The 22,051-nt window shown below is 45.7% G+C and overlaps 3 protein-coding genes across 7 annotated transcripts in view; 1 reads left to right on the forward strand and 2 right to left on the reverse strand.

Moving 5' to 3' along the window:
- Nucleotides 1–2,088, forward strand: part of YEATS2 (YEATS domain containing 2) — an 84,274-nt gene extending 82,186 nt beyond the window's left edge. Inside the window, 1 exon segment of the mRNA XM_039850551.1 lies at nucleotides 298–2,088. Coding sequence (XP_039706485.1) covers nucleotides 298–406 — 109 coding nt within the window. The 3' untranslated portion in view covers nucleotides 407–2,088.
- MAP6D1 (MAP6 domain containing 1) lies at nucleotides 978–11,849 on the reverse strand. 2 transcript variants are annotated; one of them, XR_005650218.1, is made up of 4 exons: nucleotides 11,426–11,849; nucleotides 6,368–6,485; nucleotides 5,018–5,796; nucleotides 978–2,204 (listed from the first exon to the last, which is right to left on the reverse strand). XR_005650218.1 is itself a non-coding variant. In XM_039850550.1 (3 exons), exons 1-3 carry the CDS (start codon nucleotides 11,803–11,805, stop codon nucleotides 5,716–5,718), a joined length of 579 nt encoding a protein of 192 aa, XP_039706484.1. In that variant the 5' UTR covers nucleotides 11,806–11,849; the 3' UTR covers nucleotides 3,098–5,715. The 2 variants fall into 2 exon arrangements, 1 of the variants encoding a protein (XP_039706484.1); XM_039850550.1 differs by lacking the exon at nucleotides 978–2,204 and having other exon boundaries at nucleotides 3,098–5,796.
- Nucleotides 11,850–15,189: 3,340 nt separating this feature from the next.
- Nucleotides 15,190–22,051, reverse strand: part of PARL (presenilin associated rhomboid like) — a 42,684-nt gene continuing 35,822 nt past the window's right edge. For 2 of the 4 annotated variants that reach the window (XM_039850547.1, XM_039850545.1), the window contains 3 exons: nucleotides 18,968–19,069; nucleotides 18,732–18,829; nucleotides 15,190–15,511 (listed from right to left, as the gene is read on the reverse strand). In XM_039850547.1, the coding sequence (XP_039706481.1) occupies nucleotides 15,400–15,511; nucleotides 18,732–18,829; nucleotides 18,968–19,069 (312 nt within the window). In that variant the 3' untranslated portion in view covers nucleotides 15,190–15,399. The remainder of the gene's footprint in view (nucleotides 15,512–18,731; nucleotides 18,830–18,967; nucleotides 19,070–22,051) is intronic. The other 2 variants (XM_039850548.1, XM_039850546.1) reach the window with 1 other exon arrangement.

The following is a 22,051-nucleotide window of genomic DNA, read 5'->3' on the forward strand; positions in this document are numbered from 1 at the left end:
GAAATCCATCTCAAACCTGTGACTGGGAAGTAGGATCTGATCCCTAAAAAGGGCCAAATGAAGAGGGTGGACCAAATCTTCACCAAAGTTAAAAGGAATTAATAGGAAAGAAGAGAGAAAAAGAATGCCCCTGGCCACTCTCCCCACCCCCAGGTAGCCCTAAACTATGCCTTGTCACTCATCATTATCCCCTTCCATTAGGGCCTTTGCAGGAGATGGTCCTTTAGATAAATTAATTGATTAAATTATTAAGTACATGAGAGGATTGCACTTACCAGCCTTTGTTTTTTGGACCAGGATTCCCAAAGAAATTACAGTGAGTAATATTCACCAGGCCATTTGCAACATTCCTTTTCTGGACTTCCTCACCAACAAACACATGGGGATGTTGAATGAAGATCAGTGAGTGGAAGGAAGCTGCCCCAGGAAAGCAGGATCTGGAGGTGTATACGAAGCTCTGAACTGTGATGGCTCTTCTCTTTGGGGAAGGAGGTTATTTTCTTTGTGCCTCAGAACATCATGGCTACCAAACCATTGCCTCCACCTAATTCAGTGTAACACCAGAGTGTTCAGTCCCAGATCAGATCCCTTTAGGAGAGAAATTTCCTGATTCTAAAGTGAAGCTGTGAGTGGATGCATGCTCTGTCACCTTGCATTTGTTCACTGTAAAGCTCCATGAGAGGGTCCCAGAGCTGGGCCAGGCCGCGTGTATCCTCTGGGTGTGCTCAGGGGTGTATCTGGGGCCCGAGTCTCCCTCCAGGAGACAGAACATGAGTCTGACAGGCTAGAGATTTCACCCATTCGGTGGGCTGGGGTTACAGACATCCCTGACAGTTGCCCTGGTAACGTCTGGCGAAGGACTGGGCTCCAGCGCTCAGCAGGCGGCCGTGGTGTGGAGGATCTGCGCTCAGCCCAGGTGTATCGGCTGCAGAACCCAGTGATGCTGTGCGGGGGAGGTTGCAAACTGAGCAGGATTCTTTTTTTTTTTTTTGCACATAGAAGCATTGTTACAGCCAGTCTCAGAGCATCGTCCAGTAATAGGCAGATCCCAGCATAGGTCAGGAAAGATTTGACTATAACCAAGAAGTTCTTAATATGCTTATAATAGATAACACCCACAAATCCCGGGCACTTGGCAGACTCGTACCAGCATTATGTGTGTCGGGCAGGAGAGCTGGGTCCACACAGTCCGCGTGGTGCAGGAGCTGCTGGATCCATGTTGTGTGGCCAGTGGGGAGCAGCCCGTGGGACAGGCCCCACTAGGGTGGTTCGGCCTGTCAGTGGACTTCGTGTCCTGCTTTTCTCTGTCAAGTTTTTCCCAAGAAGAAAAATGTTTCAAAGAAACACTTGTGAGTGCCTTAAAGGTAGAGAAATGGCTGCCAAAGCCAAGATAGAGTTATATCAGTGCTCAGAAGCAGTGAGACTATAAGCAGATGGGCAAGAGAAGTGAAGAGAAGAAGGAAAGTTAGCGCCCTGCATGATGTCCAGTCCTATTAAAGTACTGTTTCCCAGGCTTCTAACACTGTGTGGAAGTGAAGGAATGAATTTATTCTCAGTTAGGAAGCTGCTCAAAGACAATTTGAAACCTGTGAGTCAGAGTCAGAGAAACTTACCTAAGCAACATAATTTGTGTTCTCATGAGTCCAATAGATGTTTGAGTCAGGAAAAGGCAGAAGTGACACCCTGAGAAATCTACTCTTTTATTCTGCATCCGAGAATTGCAAATGCAGGAGGAAGTCTATTCAGTAAGGCATAAGGCATGCCCTGGCTTGGTGATTAAATAGTTTAGTAGTAAAAGCTCAGCTAGTCTGTACATAAACTACTCCAAGCAAAGGTCATGGGCAAGTGTATAGATTCATGCAGCAGTGAGTGGACTGTGACTGAGCTCTACAGGAAGGTTTGATCCAAACGAGAACAGGTTCATTTACTTACAGGTATGAAAGCCTAAAGAAATTACCTTTTTGCAAAAGAAATATTAAATGGCTTAACATTCCCCATATGTGTTAATGTTTCAAATGTATTTGTATCATAATGTGTAACATAATTGTGTAACAAAAATACCTACAATAAATCTTTTAGTATTTGTGATGGGTTTTTTGGTGTAGGGTTCTTTTTACATTAGGTCAGCTAGAGCTGGGATCGGGCGAAGGTATAGGTCTTTATGTGTTTAATTCTTCCACTTTTTTCCAAAGGAACTTGAGGCTCTGCAAGATAAAGGATAACAGTTAAGTAAAGTCTGCAAAAAACCTGGAAGATACATGTTGACCCCAGACATAATGATTTCAGACAGCTTGGGGCAAAGGAAAACTGCTTAATTGAGCTCAGAGCTTCCTCAAAGCCAAGGCCATGCTGCAATAGCTCCTGTCTTCTGAAAAAGAAACTCACTGGTTTGTCTGGCGAGATAAAATTGGTCTGAGCTAAGGCCTGAAAGAAGTTACTCCTGTGACAGTCTTGCTGTGACTGTCTACTATCATAATGGCTAAAAAATTACCGAAAAGGCAGAAGCATTTTAGAATGACCACTTTTTATATCCATCCTTACAAAGAACTAAAAGCTTTTACAGCCCCTCCTCTGCAGGGAGGAGGCATTGTGAGATAGGCCAGGTGTGGAGCTTTCCTGGGACCAGACTTCACCTAGTGTTGTTAACCTTTAGGAAGTTGAGTAGTCCAGGAAGACGACTAGGGGCATTGCTTAGGCTGAATGTTGTCTCAGCCACAGTTTTGACAGGAGCCGTGCAACAGTCAGTCAGATATCAGTGTCACAGGCAGTACCTTAACTGGGGACTCCCTCTTACTGACTGAAGGAGCCTGTGTGAGTGGGGCCAGCAGGGCCAAGGTTTTCTCAGAAGCTGCTTTTTGGAGTTTGGCCTAAAATTCTGGAGTTATTACAGGTATGAAAGTTTTAGCGATAGGTTTTTCTGAGTTTAAAACACCACAGAGCACAGAGAGGTGGGACCTTGCTCTGACTGCAGGTGAATGATCTTGGATCTCCCTCTGGCAGGGCCTCGTGGTGCAGCCGCACGGCTGATGGAAGTGGCTTCTGGCGGTGCTGACTTTGGTTATGGAATTATTAATACTGAACTTTCTTTTGGCTGAAATTAGCTTAACAGATTGAACTGTTTTATTTTTAAAAACTTTTCTTATTACAGAATACAAAAATTCTTGTTATAAACTTTAACAAATATAGTAAAGTATAATTAATTTAAAAATTCCCCTCCTTAAAGATAACCACCACTAATATTCCAGTGCATTTCTTTATGTATATTATATGTATGTGATACATATGGGTTAGAACCGTACATACGGTTGAGTCTGTTGTCTGTTGTTTCCTAAGGCCACTCCAGTAGCGTGATGATAGGCCCGGCCAAGACCTAGACCGAGTGGGAGGAAATTTCTCCTTCAGAACCCAGATCTCATAATAATCAATGAAGTCTAGTAAGGAAGGTGGGGGTTGGGGTGTTTGTGAAAAGCTGTCTGTTCTGGTGCATTCCAAAAAGGTTCTTGGGCATGCATTATGCCTTGCAGAGGCCAGGCTGCCTTAGGCAGTGGGTGCTCCCACTGCTGCTGCAATGCCAACACTGCCAGGAGGGGCAGGCTTGCTTTATCCCCACTGAGGTACAGCAGACAGATGGCTAAAGCATGAATGCAGGCTCTGGGGAGGGAAGGGCACTGCCTGCTGTATAGTGTGGTGGGCCGGGTTTCGTGAGAGGGACTGCGTCAGTGGCATCAGATGGAGCAGATGGACCAAAGTTGCACCTGAGAGGAGAGCCAGCCAGCTCCTGGGAAAGCGGGAAGGGGCGCTTGGCCGTGTACTGAGCGCCCTGCACACAAACACCGATTCTCTTAGCAAGGGGTATTAGCTTTGCTTTGCAGATAAGGGAATGGAAGCTTAACCTGCTCACAGCTTGTAAGTGGAGAAGTCAAAAGATTTGAGTCCAAAACTAGTCTTTTACCCTAGGCTCCTGAGAATGGGGGCGGGGGCACATAGGCGGGGTGGGGGATGTGAAACGGGGGCTGGTGGGTTTTGTGAGAGACTGCATGTAACACCAGTGTGGACTGCAGCCCAGAGCGGGGTTCTCAGGACTGACGATCCTCCAGGGATACGAGCAGCAGCTATGATGCACTAAAGTCCTTATTGCCAAAGGGAGGATGAAGGAAGTTGTAAGAGAAGATGCTCGTGTTCATAATTAAAGAAATAAATTAACAAGAGATTAAAACAGTATATTTTTGCATTTTAGTAAAATCCGAGATTGTTCATTTCCCACAGAATGCCCAGCAGGCTGTCTCTCTCTCAGAAACATCTAACGTGCAAACCAGTGAAGTCTGATATAATAGAACCCTTTGTGTTAGCATACGATTTGGGTTTTTCCTTTAAAATGTTTGTTCTCTCAGAGCATTTTCTTTACTGGAATGAGGGGAAGAGCTGTGCCCGCCAGAGCTAGCACCTCTTAGGGGACGACCCCCTTTGCAGCCTGAGCTAGAAACAGCCCCATCTCCTGCAGCTTCAGTAAATACACACGAGACTAGAGCCACTCGTGGGCTGGAGAGGAATAAAGCTCCAAAGGGAAATCCTTGAGTTTCCTTACCAAAAACTCCTAAGCTGGTGCCTCTGATCTCTAAAGGACACAGACTCCTTCAAGTCTTTGTATTTGTGCTGCCGAGGCGAGCACTAAACTCCTTCTAGTGTCTGAAGGGCTGCTGTGCAGAGGGAACCAGGCTTGTTCCACGTGGCTACACTGCCTGGAAAATCGAGCAAGTCAGGAGAGAGCTTTGCAGAGACAGCATAGGCTGCCTCCCTAACAGGCGTGGGCTCCCTGGAACTGCGTGTGAGAGCAGGGCGGATGTGAGGGTAAGGGTTGGGGTAGATGGCATTTGAAGGTCTTTCAGGGATTGAGGCTAATGCTGCCTTCTTAAAAAAGCTCCCAGTTCTTAGTTTGGATGGCACTTCCTTTCTAGTTATTAATATTTTAAGGAGGAAAACTGGAATTAGTAATAAAATGCAGGGCTCAGGAACTTACCACAAGGTAAATAGCATTCATTCATTCAGTACTTCAAGCACTCATTCCAAGAAATGTTTTGTTAAAACATAAGGGTCATCTTGGCCATAAAGAACTTAACTTCTTTGAAATTGAAACCCCGTGATATTGTTTCTTTTGGAAACTTTCACCTGGTTCTTCAGCATCATTATGAGTCACATGCAGGTGATGACCTAAGATTTCTTCTACAGCTTGAACGTGTGGGGCCATGTCAAGACTATCCAAGGGAATTACTTTGGGTTACCATAGGTTATAAAATTATCATGCAGCCTGGGAAAACAACAAAGTGGACATTACTGGTTCTTTCGGGGCTCTGTTACGTCCATATTTCTCAGGCCCACTGGACCAGTTCAGTTCACCATGGAATTGATCCTCAAGTTCTTGAGGTTTAAAAACTGACGGGTGGCCCAAAGAGGCCGTTAAAAAAGAATGGAGCCTTCCGAACGCTTCTCACAGAAGAGACGGCTGAGGTCCAGAGTTGAGCTGGGTGGTGCCGTGTCCACCTGTGCCTCTCTCTGTGCCAGGGCTGCGGCCCGGTGGCAGCTTGGAGAGGAGTGGTGCCTCGCGGTGAGGACCCTTTCCCTCGGACGGCAGGGGGCCATCCGGGCCAAGATCTCACCCCAGCTCCCTGGTGGCAGTGGTTCTGACCCACCCCATGTCACTCTCCTCTCGGTAGGCAGTCACACGTTGAGGATCCGGGGAGCTGAGGCCTGAAAGATGGCTGAGGGGTTAGGAGCAAACTTCTTCCTCACCTCAGGGACCTGAAAAATGAAGCGTGGCCACATCAGTGAGCCTTTCCCTCCATTTTCCCCACTCCCTCCAGCTCCAGGGGAATAATTCTCTCCTCCTAGCCTCCTTTCTGTCCTCCAAGAGTTGACTGCTGACCTGAAGGGTCCGTGGGGCAACGTCCGCAGTGGGCAGGGTCACTACGTTAGGTCAGACGTGGCACATGGACCTTCCATTCTGCTCCCTGAAGCCTCCTTTGGGTGGAATCAGGGAGCTGCACAGTCCCCACCTCCCTTCCATCTTCACTCTTACACAAGTGCTCAGTGGTCATGGGTAAGATTGGGATTTAGTAGGGAAAGAGACACCCTGCTCACCAGAGAAAGCAGCACTAGGGGGACATCCACCCGGCTGATGACAAAGAACCCTGGTTTTCTGTATATTGAGGGATGACTGGGCACTCAGAAACACTGCTCCCCTCGGCCATGTGCCATTTCACACGATCCAAATCTGACTCCTAGTCCCCAACCTAGAAAAAGCCCTTCGTTCCCACACCCGCTGCAGCCAGGAGCCCAGCCCCTCGCCCTGCGGCATTGGCTTCAGGCTGACCTGGAAGCTGGCCCCAGGGCTACCGTCCCATCCGGAGCTGTGGGTTGTGATGACTGCGGCAGGTTTTGCCTTTGTGGATCTTGATGGCTTCACTCCTGTCCAGGCCTGGAATTCCTGTCTGGAACAGAGAACACAGTGACAACCTTGCACGGGACCAGCCACCCCGTCCCCTGACAAGCCACTGCCCTTGCCCCAGGCTTCATGAAATATTCCTGGCCATGTCCACTGCTGAAATTCTACTTCAGCTCTGGGCACTCCCTTCTCTCCTTACGCAGAACTAGCAGAAGTGCAAGCTCCAGACAGAGCCACTTCAGGAGAAAGCATCTAGCTGACCTGCCCTTCACTTCTGAGTGCTCCACTGTGAAGTCTGCTCACCTGACACCCAAAGAAAGTAGCAACGAACTTAAGCACACTTTGTGGGTGAGCAATAGACTCAGGCTGCCCAGAGAGTTAGGAAGGAGCCCAGTCAGCACCTGGATCTTATTCATTCCAAACTGCAAACACCTGATGTGTGGTAGGGCCTCGGAGACAGTAAGTCCCAGCCCTCCCCTATAGTGCTCCCCATGTTGTCTCCTGGCCACTTCAAGGGACCCTAGAGCCCAAGAACCAGTGAAGTCGCCTCCAGCCCAGGTTGCTTCGGGGGAGGTGCTGGCCTGGACAGCACCTGGCACAGTAAAGTCCTCCATACCTGGTTACAATTGAGAAGGAAAAATAAGGCTCAATGTTATGTTTAGTTTTTAATAATTTGTCTTAACTCCTGCAACAGGGGATAAATCATAGTGACCCATCACAAAAAAAAACAAGATAGTCTGGCTTTCTTCCCCCGCCCCCCGCTTCCATTTTTGTTATAGTCATTCATTCATTCATTCATTCATTCTGGTCTGGCTTTTTTTTGCATGGCTCTGTGCACATGGGCACTCGTGCATAGGTGTGGGGAAGGGTAGTGATCTGCACCAGGGAAAGCTGGTGACAGAGCTGGCATAGCCTACTCCATGTCCTCAGAGGAGCATTCTTTTAATGAAGACTTAATTCCTCTGAACAACAACAGAAAGACTTAATTCTATCAGTGCCCCTACTAGGCAGCTCAGGAACGCAGGAAACTACCATGCCCATAGGAGCACCTGGCCAAGGCCACATGCTGAGGAAAAGTGTCCAGCTGGCTGGGGCAGCACCCACATATGGGCTAGATCCACTTGTCTCACTCCCCCTACAGCCCTGGCCGGGTTTCATGTCCTGAGGTCAACAAAGCCACCTTTTCTCCTTGGCAGCAGCACAGCTGGGCCCCACTGAGCAGGACACGTGTGCAAGGAGCAGCTGTGTCTGTCCCTGGTCAGCACTCGGGTGCCAGGAGGAGAGCTGGGTCAGGGCCCTATCAGATCATTTGTGCTTCTGAAGCTGCAAGGTTCCAAAGACCGGCTGCCCAAGCCATCTGCTGCTCCGTTTCTCCTGGGGAAGCACGTCCTCCCCTGGGTGTGCCCTTCTGTCCCCAAGCTGAGCTGAGCCTTGGGCTTGGCAGCCCAAGCCTGCTGTCCTAGGGTGGCTGCAGGGGTCCCAGAGCAGGAGGCGACTAGAGCCAGGGGCTAGAGCATAGCTGTGGCTGCTTCTGGGGCAGGGCTGGTGAGACGGGGGTGCAGCAGTGGGGATGGAGAAGGGACCAAAGCTAGAATCAGCAGCACCTGATGACTGCCCAGGAGAAGGGAAGGCAGACTAATGGCTTTGGCCAAGAAGATAATACAGGATTATTATCAGGATTAGCCAAGTCCACTGTGCCTCCCCTCACCAAGCAGGTTGCACTATCATCTGTCTCATGTGGACCCTTAGGGCCTCAGCTGGGCCCTAAAAGCTGAAATCCCTACCACTGCGGGGCAGGGGCTGCCCAAGGCAACTCGGAGAGCCTTGGATTGAGGATGCGGAGGCCTGGGTTCTCAGCCAACTGTGGCTTCAACAAATCCCTTAACTTCGCTGCTGAGAAGTGGGACTGCTGCTCCATGTGCACAGTTATGAGCGCTTGGACAAGTGAGAGTCAAGGCTTGTGGTACTTTAATGGTTCGCCCTTTAACTGACTCACCCAAGAAGGAAAGAGAGAGATGGCTTGAGGAAGGAACTCTTCTAGAAGTGGGTGGAGCTAGAACCTGAACCAAAGGTTCGGATGGCCAGGCTCATAATTCTGGAGGGGAAGCTCTGGGAGGAATTGGTCAGGAGGAGGGGCCAGGCTGGCTGTGGGTAGGATCTGCTGCGCCCATCTGGCTAAGCAAGTGAGGCAGCTCAGTTCTCACTCGGAGACCAGGGCCCAGGCCAGGCAGGACCTGCTGGGTGGGGAGGAGTGGCCATGAGTACTCTGACATCTGGTAAACAGTTTGCTCAGGTCATGAGCATCCAAAGGCAGGCAGGATGGAATTGCCAGGCCCTAGAGCTGGGAGGCGGAGGACCCCAGATGCCAGCTGGCCTGGTATTGGGGGAGGCGGGTCAGCAGCAGTCCTATGTCTCTGCCAGAGTTGGGGTTTCAGGGGCCAGGCAGCCAAGCTCTAGCTGTTTCTGCTTTACAGATGAGGAAAGGGGCAGGGAGGCCAAGTGACCCACCAGGTTTATGTGCCAAGAAGCCACCACTGCAGCACACAGTTCAAGCAACCAAGTGACTCAGAGGAGGCAGCATCTTAGAGGATAACCTGTGGGCAGTATAAATTTGGTCCCTGAGGCCAGACATACAAGGGTTCCACTCCTCGCTCTATGGAAACCTGTGCCAGCCACTTAAGTTCCTCATCTGTAGAATGGGGATGGCAAGAAGTGAACTGACTCCAGAAGATTATTATGAAGTCTTGGGGAGATAATCCATGGGAAGTCCTGAGCCTGGTGCCCAGTATGTACTAAGCAGAGTAATAACCAGTACCTTTAGCTTCACTGGAGTTGGGAGGACCCGACAGAATGTTCACACCAGCCATGTGCTCACCACAGGTGAGCTCAGGACTGCTTCTAAAAGCCCAGACTTTTCTCAAACATCCCAGTGAGCTCAGCACCACATGAGGCAGCTGCTCCACTGTCAGTTCTGATTATTAGAAAGTGTTTCCTTCCCTGAGCTGAAACTCAGTCCCTGCAAGCACCACCCCTTGTCCTGCTCCTGGCACCTAGAACATCAGCAACGTGACAGTGCTGCACACCCAGGACCTCTGACCTTCCATAGGCACTGTTCAGGCCCCTCCACCTGGATCAGGACAACATTCAGAACTGTCCAACGCCTGTCCCACCTCCGACATTCTCACATGTGTTCTTGCAAGCAGGGAGCACACGTCTGAACACAGACCCATCCTGCAACAAACCCTCCCCGTCGAGTTCTTCAAAAACTACACACGCATGAAGGAGCCTCTGGGGGGATGGAATGTGTTCTCCATGTCCTGTAATGGTGATGCCTACGTGTACACTTACAATCATATAAAAATCATCCAGCCGTACACTTACCAGTGGATAAATTTTTACTGTATAGAATTTATACCTCAATACAGTTAATATAAACAATAAAACTGAGGGGGAAAGTTCATATCTCTTTGGCCCTTTAAAGGAATTTATACTAAGAAATTATGACGAGCAAAGATTTAACTATAAGAATACTTAGCACAAAAGTTATTTTTCCTAAAAAAAAAACTTTTAAAAGGTAACACCTGTACATGTTGGTTGGTTGGCTGGTTGGTTTTTAAAGCAACAATTCAAAAGAGCAGAGTGAAATGTCACTCAGTCTCCTTCCACCCCTGGCAGCATCTATCCTCCTCACCCCTCTTCCTCTCAGCAAAGGTTACCATTTTCTCACACATCCATTAAGATATATCCTATGCTTATTTGAACAGATAGGTGTATACCAATACCCCGTTTGAAAACGCAAAGAGTAGCAAACATGCTATTTTGCATCTTGCTTGTTCGACATGGACCTATTGAAGAGCTTCTGTTACCAGGACATTCTGAGCCTTCCAGTAGCCCATACTATGGCAGAGCTATAATTAACCAGCCTCTCCTCGGCGGGACAGGGGGGCTGTTTCCATCTTCTGCTGTACAATGTTGCAACCGACCTTATATCCCTTAGCTCCCACCCCACATAGGGAAAATTCCTGGGAGTGAAGGAACTAGATAAAAAGAAGTTTTTAATAGCCCCAGATTAGAAACACCCTAATATTCAATGACATAAAAGTAGATTAATAGTATTTGGGGAGCTAGATATAGGGAAATGCGTATCCATAAGATAAAATACTGCACGTCTATTAACTCATGTTGTAGAAGAACATCTATCAACATGGACAGATATCTACTATATCTACTATAGGTGAAAAAAATGTGTACAGTAAGAAGCTAACCATGTAATAATCATAAATGAATATGCACTCAAATGCATGTTAGGGATTAGAAAGAGCTACCGGTTTGGGGAGGGGTTATTTCTGTAATTTCCAGTTTTTCTACAGTGAGTATGAGTTTTGTAATGAGAGAAAGGAAGGAGAAAGCCCTCCAGGTGTCCAGGGGCAGAGCTGGGAGGGGGTGTGGATGGGGAGGACCCAAAGACCTGTCCTCATCGAAATCCAAGTCACCGACCCTCAGTCACTCAATGGGATCCCGAGAGGACCACCCAGTCGGGAGCCCTGCTTGGGCCTCACCATCAACCACCCAGATAGTATGGATGGGCCAGAGGGAACTTCGGCAGTCAGTCTGTGCCCACCCCTCCTATGGCTGTGCCCACCTGGTGGAAGTTAGAGAAGCAGATTTTAACTCAGCCCAAGGGAGGGCTTTCTGATGGGGCTGCCGGAGAACGGAGCGGGCTATGAGTGAGGTAGTGAGCTCACCATCGGCGTAGATGCTCGCTCATTCACTCCGACCTGGTCAGCGAGCAGGGAAGGCGACGCCTGCTGCGTCCAGGGACCAAAGAGGATGACCTCCGAGGCCGCCTGCCGCTCTCGAAGTCGTGTAGGATGGAGGCTCCAGTCATCCGTTCTCCCACCCACCCCGGTCCTCTTGGGTCCCCGCCTCCGTTTTCTCCGCCCATGGGGTCTGGAGACGATGCGCTTCCTGCCCCCAGCCCCATACCTGTACGACGTGGTCGCTGCTGCATCCGCGTTCGCGTCGCCGATGGGGAGCACGTAGATCTCCCGGCCAGCAGGTGCGGGGGATTTGCCTCTGCGGCTGCCCGCCCCCGGCCGGCGCCCCTGCGGCGCATCTCTGGGTACCGCCGGCGCCGGCCACGCGCCGAAGTCCCGCTGGTACTGAGTGAGCGGCACGTCCCGCCCCGGATCCCGGGCGCCTGCGGGGGACGGGCCCCTGCCCGAGGCGGCGCCGCCCGGGCCCGGCTCCTCGCTCTCGAGGTCCGAGTAGTTGTGCAGGGTCAGCGGCACCGCAACGTCGGAGCGGTCCAGCTGGTTCCAGCGTCGCGCCAGGCAGCAGAGGCGGCTGATGCAGGGCCACGCCATGCCGACCCCGCGCCCGCCGCTGGGCTCCCGGCGCGCGGGCCGCACCACCCCCGCCCGGCGTCCCCGCCCCCGCGGCTCTCCCCGCGACGCCGCAGCGCCGCCCCCTGGCCGGGGGGTGGCCATCCGGAGTGGGGACGACTAGGTGATAGTCCAGTGGGGCCGGGGCCCGGGTGTGCACGGCTGGAGCGGGGCGTGGGCTGAGGAAGAGCTCGCGACCAGAGGGGCGCAGAAGCCGGGATGGGGGCCGGGGCGGGAACGAAACTGCCTGGAGGCATTGACAAGTGTCCAACTTTTATAATGTTTCATAATTTAATCCAAAGTTGGCTAAATGTTATCTTAGAAATCGGACCTGGCTTCGCAAAGGCGGAGGGCAGGAGGGTGACAGTCCTCGCCGACCGCCCTCAGTCAGCCCTGGGGTCCGCCTCCACGCGGGTGTTTATCTTCGGGACTGCCCTTGGATGCCTAATTTGTGCCAGGCTGCACCGCGGGGACACAGGGAAGGTGCAGCGATGAGGAGCTCACAGAGAAGACTTGGGGCCATGCTTCCCAGAGAACACGTGTTTGAATCAGCTGTGAGTCACCCACTACTTACCTTTACAATGCTAAATTTGTGACAACCAATCCAGTTTTCACCGAGAATTGGCATTAGCCCTCAAAACCTTTCCCGAGATTCTAAAATTCTTAATTTTAAAGCATGGCCACAAAGGCTTTAGTTTTTATACAGCTGCAACAAATCTTTGGCCACTATGCTATAAATGTTCCCTTCCCTCCTGGGCTTGCATTCTTGTGTTATTGCACAGTTAAATTTGAGTAATCCTCCAGGCTAAAGGTCAGCCTGTTTAACGCATGAAAGTATTAGAAACAACTCCCTGGCCACACTCAAAGGCTTCCTGAATATTTTTGATGCATGCCCCCAGTGTGCACTGCAGACCAATTATATTAATAACACTATTGAAACAGCATTCATTACCCAAAGCTCCGTTTCAAGCATATGCTTGGACAGTATCCAATCTGCACCTCAGGGAGGCCTGCAGTACAGCCCCGGCCAGTTATAATACCAGTTCCTTTCCCAAACCACTACCTGTGTTAGCTTGAAGTTAGAGCAAAGTGGCACAACCACTGCCCTAGCCAGGCCGTGGCCTAAGAGGCAGCAAGAGAGTATGCTGTGAAGATACCGGGAGATTCACACTGGTTCCCCCTGCAACAGGACAAGCTGCCTTTGTGTGACCTGTGTATGCCAGAGCCATTGGTTAGCCACCTGGGATATTTGGTGACTAAAATAGTCCTCTGGAAAAAAAAAAAAGGGTTTTTTTCTTCTTTTATCAAACAACAAAGAGCACTGGAACAATGCTGAGTGCCTTCAGGTTTGCACTGTAGTGGGTGACGGATATGAAAACAAGTATGATAGAACTGGATAAAGCCAGGAACAACAGAAAGAGGGCTGCAGGGCTGGAGTGAGGGAGGGTAGTTAGGTCTGTTGAGAGGCAGGGCCCTGGGGATAAGAGTTTAGCCAGAGATGGCAGAGGCCACACAGACCATGGAGAGCCTTAGTAGTCCCACTAGGGAGTTTAAAAGTTTTTCATAGGCGACAACAGAAAATGACTAAAAGTGTTTTTAGCACTCTGTGACCATATGGAGAAGTATAAGGATGTTTTGGAGACCAGCTGAGAACAGTCTCAACAATCCAGGTTAGAGACAAGGGTCTGATCTAAGGCATAGGCCCTGGGGATAAAGAGGAGGGGCTAGATTCTAGGAAGAAGTGAGAGAAGGAAATCTAAAATGGCCCCTGGGTTTCTGACTTTTGGTTGACAATATGATTCCACAACTTGAGCCAGGAGTGATAAATTTGAGATGCCGGCACAGTGGGGTCCCAGCACCTGGAACCATAGCTGGCACACAAGAGACCAATGTGCTGAGTTAGACTATGGAGAGAGTTTAGAGCTCAGAAAACATCCTCATGAAGATGACTGAAGCCATAGGAAGTAGTGAGGCAAGACAGCAGCTAAAGGTGCACTCCTGGAGATGCTGCACCTGAGGACAGAGGCAGCGGCACAGCCTGAGATGCACACGAGCAGGAATGAACACAGCCTTGGAGTGATCAAGTATTAACAGAGAAGCCAAAATGAGAAAGTAAAGTACCCTAAGAGGCAAACAGGAGAGTAGGGACAACTGCCAACGCTGTGGACAATAAAGCTTATGCTTCCAGAGCTGGGAGCTGATCTCCAAGGCCTCTCACAGGGAAGATGGTAACTGCCTGTACAAAAGCTCCAGCAACAACGAATGGACAGAGAAGTGCTTTAGGGACTTGACCTTCTAAATACTTCTCTAACCATCACAAAGCAGGGAGAGCCATGTCTTCAGACTGTTTTCTTGGTCTGCCCGCCACAAGATGTGAACTTCATTTTGGACTCCATGTAACATGTTCATCTGATCTCAGCCTCTCATCCAGTCTCTGAAAAACACTTCTTGCCTCATCTATATGTCATAGGGTTGTTAGCATCAAATATTCAGAAATGTCAAAGCCCAGCAGTGTGACATTGGGCAGTTCACACAAACTGCCCTGATTCCTTACTGGCAAAATGAAGACTGGGTTAAAAAAAATTCTTCCTCCTGGAAGTGACATTGGTTTAGAATTGGCTACAGGCTGCTATTCGGCTTTCAACACCGTGTGAGGTAAGCACGACTCCCACTGCTTTTCATAAAGTCCAACACTCATGCCCAGAAGCCTGCATGTCGGGGCCTTCACTCTTCTCCAGGGCAAGGTACAAGATTTAGTCTAACATTTTGAGGCCATCAAGACTAAAATCTCTCCTGTATATCTGCTCAAGAAAAACTTTTAAATTCTCAAATTGCATTTCTTAGAAATAATTCTCAATCATGAGGGCAACTTAGTTCCATGAAAGTGAAGCTATGATGACCAGTATCTGCTATTTCAGTAAGATGATTTAATTCAAAGAATGTACATCTTCAAATATAAGATGCAATTAGGCTCAGGTTAAAGTCTGAATTTATCTGAGACACTTCCTTCTAAGTTAATTAAGCTACAATTTTAACCTAGAAAGCAAAAACCTAAAAATAGTTTTATGTGTGTCACTCACTGCCAGAAAACAATACCTTTCTTGGGAAAATTTAGAAAAAACTGCAGCTGTTATTTCAGCCAATGCCAGAAAGAAGATACTCTTAACTTTTACTGTTTATCAACCCATGAAAGAGGTAGGTAAGAATAAATGCTTAGCAGAGATGCTAGAAGGCCAATGTGCCTCCGAGTTTCAATTAGGTCTTTCCCTGAGCACCCTATCAGGTTAGGTTCATGGCTCAAACTATGTCAAATATAACAGGATTCCAGAGCAGCATTTCTGTTCTTCAAAAGAGACACACATCCTCTGTTTACAAACTAGAGATATAAACTTTTATTTCACAACTTTGTCATAATTCACTTTCTAGTAAGACATTTACTGAGGACATAGTTAAAATACTGAGAAAGCTAGATGCTGTCTTCCAGCAGTGCAAAGATGTGGTCACTCCAGGGCCGATGCATTCTTGGGGCTTTCAGGCAGCATGGGCCAGTTGCACCAGTATCATCCAACTCTGGTTTTACTTAGAGCCACCTCCTTTTTTAGGGCTGTTAGTCCTCATTTCGTGCCAAATTTTCACTAGAGGCTCCCTGTTCTTCCAAATGAGTTCATGACCGTAAGTAATATACCATCTGGGGAAAAGAAAAACAAAGCAGGTGCGACATTCAAACAGTATGCCAGACAAATGTTAAGTACCGTGATGATATCAACTTGACATTTAAAAATTAAATGCCACTGTCATTTACTATCTAGCTTATTAAAACAGCTGATTAATTTATTTGATGTAGATCTATGATTTCCCTTAAATATATGGAGTATATATATAAAAGGTCGAAGTAGGTTGGGACCATGTGTGACTGGTCTGAAGTGTAAGTGCTTCGCACACACTGCTATTGATTCACACAGCCCTGCAAGCTAAGCATCGCTTTTCCCATTACAGACCTGAGAAAATCAAGTCTGAGAGAAGGTAATCTGCCCAAGGTGCAAACAGCTTTTAAGTGGCCAATCAAGGACTCACCTGCAGGTCAGACCAATTCTAAGCCTGGTAAGAAATGTCAGAAGTAGAGTTTACTAATGATGACTATTTTAAAGTTTTCTAGTCATCTTCCACGTGGCTACACAAAGAGTTATCCGCCGATCCAAATTCTGCTCTACCCTTTAAAACATAGTTTCAATCCCCATTCTCCTGTTAAAAACTACCTAAAAGCAGCCTGTAGTAATGAAACAAGGAAGCTGAAGCACTGAGATGTTTAGTAACATAACTTGCTCAGGCTGCACAACTAAGAATCACCAGAACTAAGACTAGAACTCAAATGTGAGTCTGAAACCTGTGTTCTCACCTCTGTGCTACACTGCAGCATCTAGGGAACATCAACCATAAGATTAGGAACACATAGTGAGTGATGAATGACAAGGGCCTATCTTTGTGAAGCCCACAGGCCAAGGTACTGTGACACTAGGCATTCTACCGAGAGCAGCACAGGCTGCAAATTAACTCGAGGGCACCTACCTCCCACCTCCCAGGCTGGGGAAGACTAGGTCCTTGATCTGGAATGGCTGTTAATGAAAGCTTTTATTACCAAAACCTTTATTTTTGCCCTGGTTTCCCCAGATTTCTTGTTCCCGAGGCACAGACCAGATTTTGTTGAACTTTACATCTCCCAGACACCTCACTGACTTAGACTGGTATCAGAAGAGCAGTTTAAAGTTTTAACATATTTAATATTCTGCATATGTATTTTTTATTATAAGGTACTTGAATAGTACCTAAATCCTAAGTCATTAAATATAGTTAAAATTTGATCATGAAAACAGTCACCATTAAAAATTTTGAAAAATAATCAGTAAATTTACAGAAAGAAAAAAGACATTTAAAAAATATGCAAATTAACAGGTATGTAACAGAACTCCTTTGGGCGTAGAGTCAAATTCTATGGTGAACTTAAAACAAGAGAAAAAGGATCACCCTGAGATTCAAAGGCAATTGTAAAACTCTTACAAGAAATGAATTACTCGTCAGGATCTCTCCATTAATAAAGAGTTCTTCCCAAATCTTTTTAACCTACTTATTTCAAGCAAAGAGTCAAATACTTCAATCTTTCAGGAACACCATTCTGATTATACATGTAAGTTCAAAATGTAATCGGTTATTTGGCTAAATTAAAATTAGGAAAACATTTCAAAAGAGACCACTTTCTGAGGTGTCTCTTTTTTGCAGCAGCAGCAGCAGCCGCCGCCTCATAGTCTGGTGCTCAGTCTGAAAGTCCAGCTCTGCATTGACTATATGACCTTGGAACAAGTTCCCTTTTTTAAGCAGTTCACTGTCAATAAAATGGAATACCTTATGTGACTTTAGGAGTAAGCTAAGGACTGATAATAGTATATGTTAGTTATTATTATTGTAACAACACAAGGTGAAGGCCATAAAACTTGGTGAGGGACATAAAGTCAAGGAAATCTGCAGGAAGATACTAATGAAATCTTTACCATTAATACAGATTTGCAAATCTGTATTAAAAGATGTTTTCTTAAAAAAAAAAAAAGGATGAATTCTGGACATGACTGAGAATGTAGTAAATGAAAGGAGTTTAAATTAGAAACAGCAAAGAGAAAGGGTTCCTCTGCCCTTCAGATCCTGGACTTTAAAATGCATTTGATCCAATTATTTTCAGAATGGAAAAAGGTCATCTAATTATAGTTCAGAAGAATAAAAACCTGCTGGAGAGAAGATCCTTTAAGTATACACGGAAAGATCCAGATAAATTTAGAGTTCATAAAACAGAACCCCTTTTCATAACTCTTTGTTTCTCATACTGTAATATCAGGTCAGTTTCTACTATTTATAATGTGCTGCTGTTAAAGCTAGAACTCACATATGCTATTCTTTAATCATCACTGAAAAGTATAAATGGCATAATGGCATTTAATTCCACCGCCTACTGGGCAAAACTCCATTTAGAATATATTTTCTACTTTTTTAAAAAAATTAAAAACTTAAGTTTTTCCACTTTCATGAAACAAAGTAAAAACCAAGTAGGGGCAAAAGGTAACATTTATGCATGAAGGGGCTCGAGCACGACAGATAGACGACAACTCTGCAAAAGAGACTCTCACGGTCAGATGGGCTCCAGGAGTCCTGAGGAAGTTCTGTGACAGAGACACTATAGCTTTTCTGTTTTAAGCAAAACTCCATTGTCTGAAGCACAAACAGAAGATCTTGTGACCATAAAGCAATTGTACTCAATATGGTGTGATGGATCTGGGTTGAAATCTCTGCTCTGCCACTTGGCTGTTTGACCTGGGGAAGATCACTTCTGAGCCCATCAGTAAAATGGAAGTAATAATAGTATAACATAAGGTACTAGCTCAGTAGTTGCTATATAACAATGCTCAGTAAGTGGTCACAACTGGTTTATGATCCCTGAGCCCCAGAAGCCAGTCATATAGCACGCATGCAAACTCACTGTGGGCAGAGGAACAGGTCCACCCACTCTTACTGCCCAGCACTGGTGAGATGGAGATCAGGGTGGGTCTGGGCAGGGGAGAGGAGGCCTGAGAGCAGGGAAAGGAGATGACAGCCCAGACAGGGGGTAACCCGGGGCTGAGGGTAAAGGCATAGCAGGTCTCCAACAAACAACTGAGGCAGGGGCAGGAGGGCTGACATTCTCACATCCCATCTCACGTGGTGCAACTGAGCAAGGCCAAAGCAAACCATGTTGAGGATTCCTCGCCCTCCCAAAGCTACTAGCCCTTGCTTCGACCAGAGCTGCCTTACTCTGCCTTCCTTAGGGGTAGAGAGAGGAAGATGACCCCAAAAAAGGCAGTATAGCAGTCAATTACACTAAAACTTACATCCCAAAGAGAGCTCCCCCAAGATGTGCTGCATGATCAAAAAATTTCCATCCCAGGACCATTCCTGCTGTATCCATGGCAATAATGGCTTTCAGGGCCTGCAAACCAACAAAAGAGAACAGAACTGTTACAACTTTCAATCCTCCGGCATTAACATGTCTAATTTAAGGCCAAGAATTTAGTCAATATAGAAATATCATCACTGTCCCCACACTTCACATCGTAAATATACTCACATTCCCTGCTGTGAATGTGAACATTGGAAGGAAGATGATGGCAAGCCTCCCTTCTGGGATCTTAGTACAGACAGCTGCAAGGACCGTCATGATTGCACCTGACTGCAAATTAACACATGGGTGAAAATGTGAAACTCTGAATGTGCAACTGCTTAGTAACTACAAAGTCTAAAGCAGCAACACTTTTTCCAGAAAGTTAATAAGCCAAAGGTGAGCACAAAGCTTAAAAACTTTCAGTTATTAATATACAAAATATCAGGCAAAGTGCCTCCAAGTCCATCATACAGTAACCACCTGGAATGGATGTAACTACAGGCAATAAGATATGGAACAACCAGCATGTGAGCACTTAATGAACTTCAGGGACAGTGTAAAACATGCCAAATGCATCATTTCATCAAATGACTAAGAGAAAAGCACTTCTCAAACCTCAACAAAGCCCCCACAATCAGAATGAGTGAGCATAAATTTGCCCAAAGAAACCTACATGTGTAAATTTCTTATAAGCATGTTTTATCTTTAAAAAAAAAAAATCACAGGAAATTTGCATTCTACTTCATAATAAAACTAAACATTTTCCTTAAAACCTTTGAGCAAATATTCTGCTCCAGGAAAGCATGCCATGTTTATCTCATGGCCCTGCAGGGCCTGCCCCTCACAGCATCCTCGCAGCCACATACATACATACACGCTTCCACCTAAGTACTTGAGCAGCACTTCACCCAACAACCTTGTATTAGAGAATAAGAATCTAAACCTTGCAATCTTTTGATCAAAAAATCAAACACTTCTTGTTATAGCTGAATTATAATTATTGTACAAAGTTTTTTTCTTTTATCATACGTGCTTTCCCACATTATGAAATCTTCTTAATTTAAAGTTATAATGGCTATGAAATACCTCCTGGATAAATTATGCTAATTTAACTAAACTTTCTTAATGTTAGACATGTTCCCAATTCCACTAAATGGTAGAATACTTGAGAAACTGGATCATAATCCCTAATTCACATTAAATCTCATGATAATCATGCATTCAAATGCTTGAGTCCTACTATGTATCAGGTGCTATGCTACATGTTGGCAATATAGAGAATGAAATATATAGTCTCTGCCTCAAGGGAGCTTACATAGTGGCAGAAAAGACAAAAAAGTAAAACCAACCACATTTGATCAGCTATGATGGGGAAGTACAGCATGCTATACCAGCAGATGGAAGGAGAGCTCAGGGTTAATAAGTAACATCAAACTCTGCAGGGAAGTGTGACTAGGTGTTGGCTAGGTAAAATGGGAGGAGATGGGGAAAGTGTTCTAGGCAGAAAAACAGCTTGAACGAAGCCTAGAGGTCAGAGGGTAAAGTGCAAAAATACAAAGTAGTCGACCAGGAAGAAAGCAAAAAGAGGCAGTCACTTGAGTTTAGCTGTCTTCTACCAAAGTTCTTAGTAAAGACAAATCTTAGTTACTTATTAAATATAATAAAATTCTCAAGAGGGACATTCTACAAAATATCTTCTCACAATTCCTCAAAAGTATCAGGTTATGAACGACAGGAAAGACTGAGAACCCCTACCCCTCACAGACTAGAGGATACTAAAAAGACATGACAATTAAATGCAATGTAGTATCCTACAATGCAAAAAAAGAAAAAAGAAAAAGAAAAGAACACCATGGATCCGCTGGGGAAATCAAATACAGTCTGCAGTTAATGGTACTGGACCAATGTTAATTTCCTAGTTCTGATAAGTGAGCCATGATTATGGAAGATGTTAACATTAGAGAAAGCTAATGAGATGTACATCTCTGCCCTCACAAAAACCATCACAGTAAAAATTGATTCAACCTAGAATGACCTAGAATGATCAATGGATGCTATTTCTGAGTAATGGGGGAAGGGGGGGGGTTGATGAACAAAATATCAAGATATTTATATAATCCCAAAGTAAACAAAAAGCAAAAATAAGGACTACATCAAACTAAAAATCTTCTGTACACCAAAGGAAACCATTTATCAAAATGAAAAGGCAAACAGGATGAAATATCTGCAAATCATATATTCTGATAAGGGGTTAAATACATAAACTATACGAAGAACATACACAATTCAATGTCAAAAAATCTGATTAAAAAATGGGCAAAGAATATGAATACACGTTTTTCTAAAAAAGACATATGGATTGCCAACAGGTACATGAAAAGGTGTTCAACATCAAGAATCATCGAAGAAATGCAAATCAAAACCACAATGAGCTATCACATCACACCTGTTAGAATGTCTATAAAGATAAGAAATAGCAAATGTTGGTAAAGATGTAAAGAAAAGGGAACCTTGTGAACTGCTGATGGGAATGTAAACTGGTACAACCACTATGAAAAATAGTATGGATGTCAAAAATTAAAAAGAGAACTACCACAGGATCCAGCAATTCCACTTTTCGGTATTTATCTGAAGAAAACAAAAATGCTAACTTGAAAAGATATATGCATCCTATATTCACTGCAGTATTATTTGCAATAGCCAAGATATGGAAATAACCTATGTGTCCATCAATGGATGAATGGATAAAGAAAATGTGGTGTATATAGACAATGGAATATTATTCAGCCATAAAAAGGAAATCTTGCCATTTGAGACAACATGGATGAAACTTGGGGGCATTACGCTAAGTGTAATAAGACAGATATATACATATTATGGTATCCACATAATGGAATATTATTTACCCATATAGAGAAATAAATTATTGATATACACAATCCCATGGATGAATTTCAAAATAACTATACAGAAGGCAGAACAACAAAAAGAAGTATATGCTGTATGATTCCATTAATATAAAACTCTAGAAATTAAGTATAAATGAATCTACCATGACAAAGGCAAAGAAGTTGTTGCTTAGGAGTGCAGGCAGGAACACAGAAAAGCACCAAGGAACTTTTGAGGATGTGAATATGTTCATTACCTTAAGTGTGACGATGATTTCAAGGGTATCTACATTTCAAAACTTACCATATTATAAACTTCAAATATGTGCAATTTTTGTATGTTAATTATACTTCAATAAACCCCAGTTGCTTTTTGTCTTTT

This window comes from Pteropus medius, unplaced genomic scaffold, assembly GCF_902729225.1.
Source record: "Pteropus medius unplaced genomic scaffold, Ma_sr-lr_union100, whole genome shotgun sequence".
Classification (NCBI taxonomy): Eukaryota; Metazoa; Chordata; class Mammalia; order Chiroptera; family Pteropodidae; genus Pteropus; species Pteropus medius.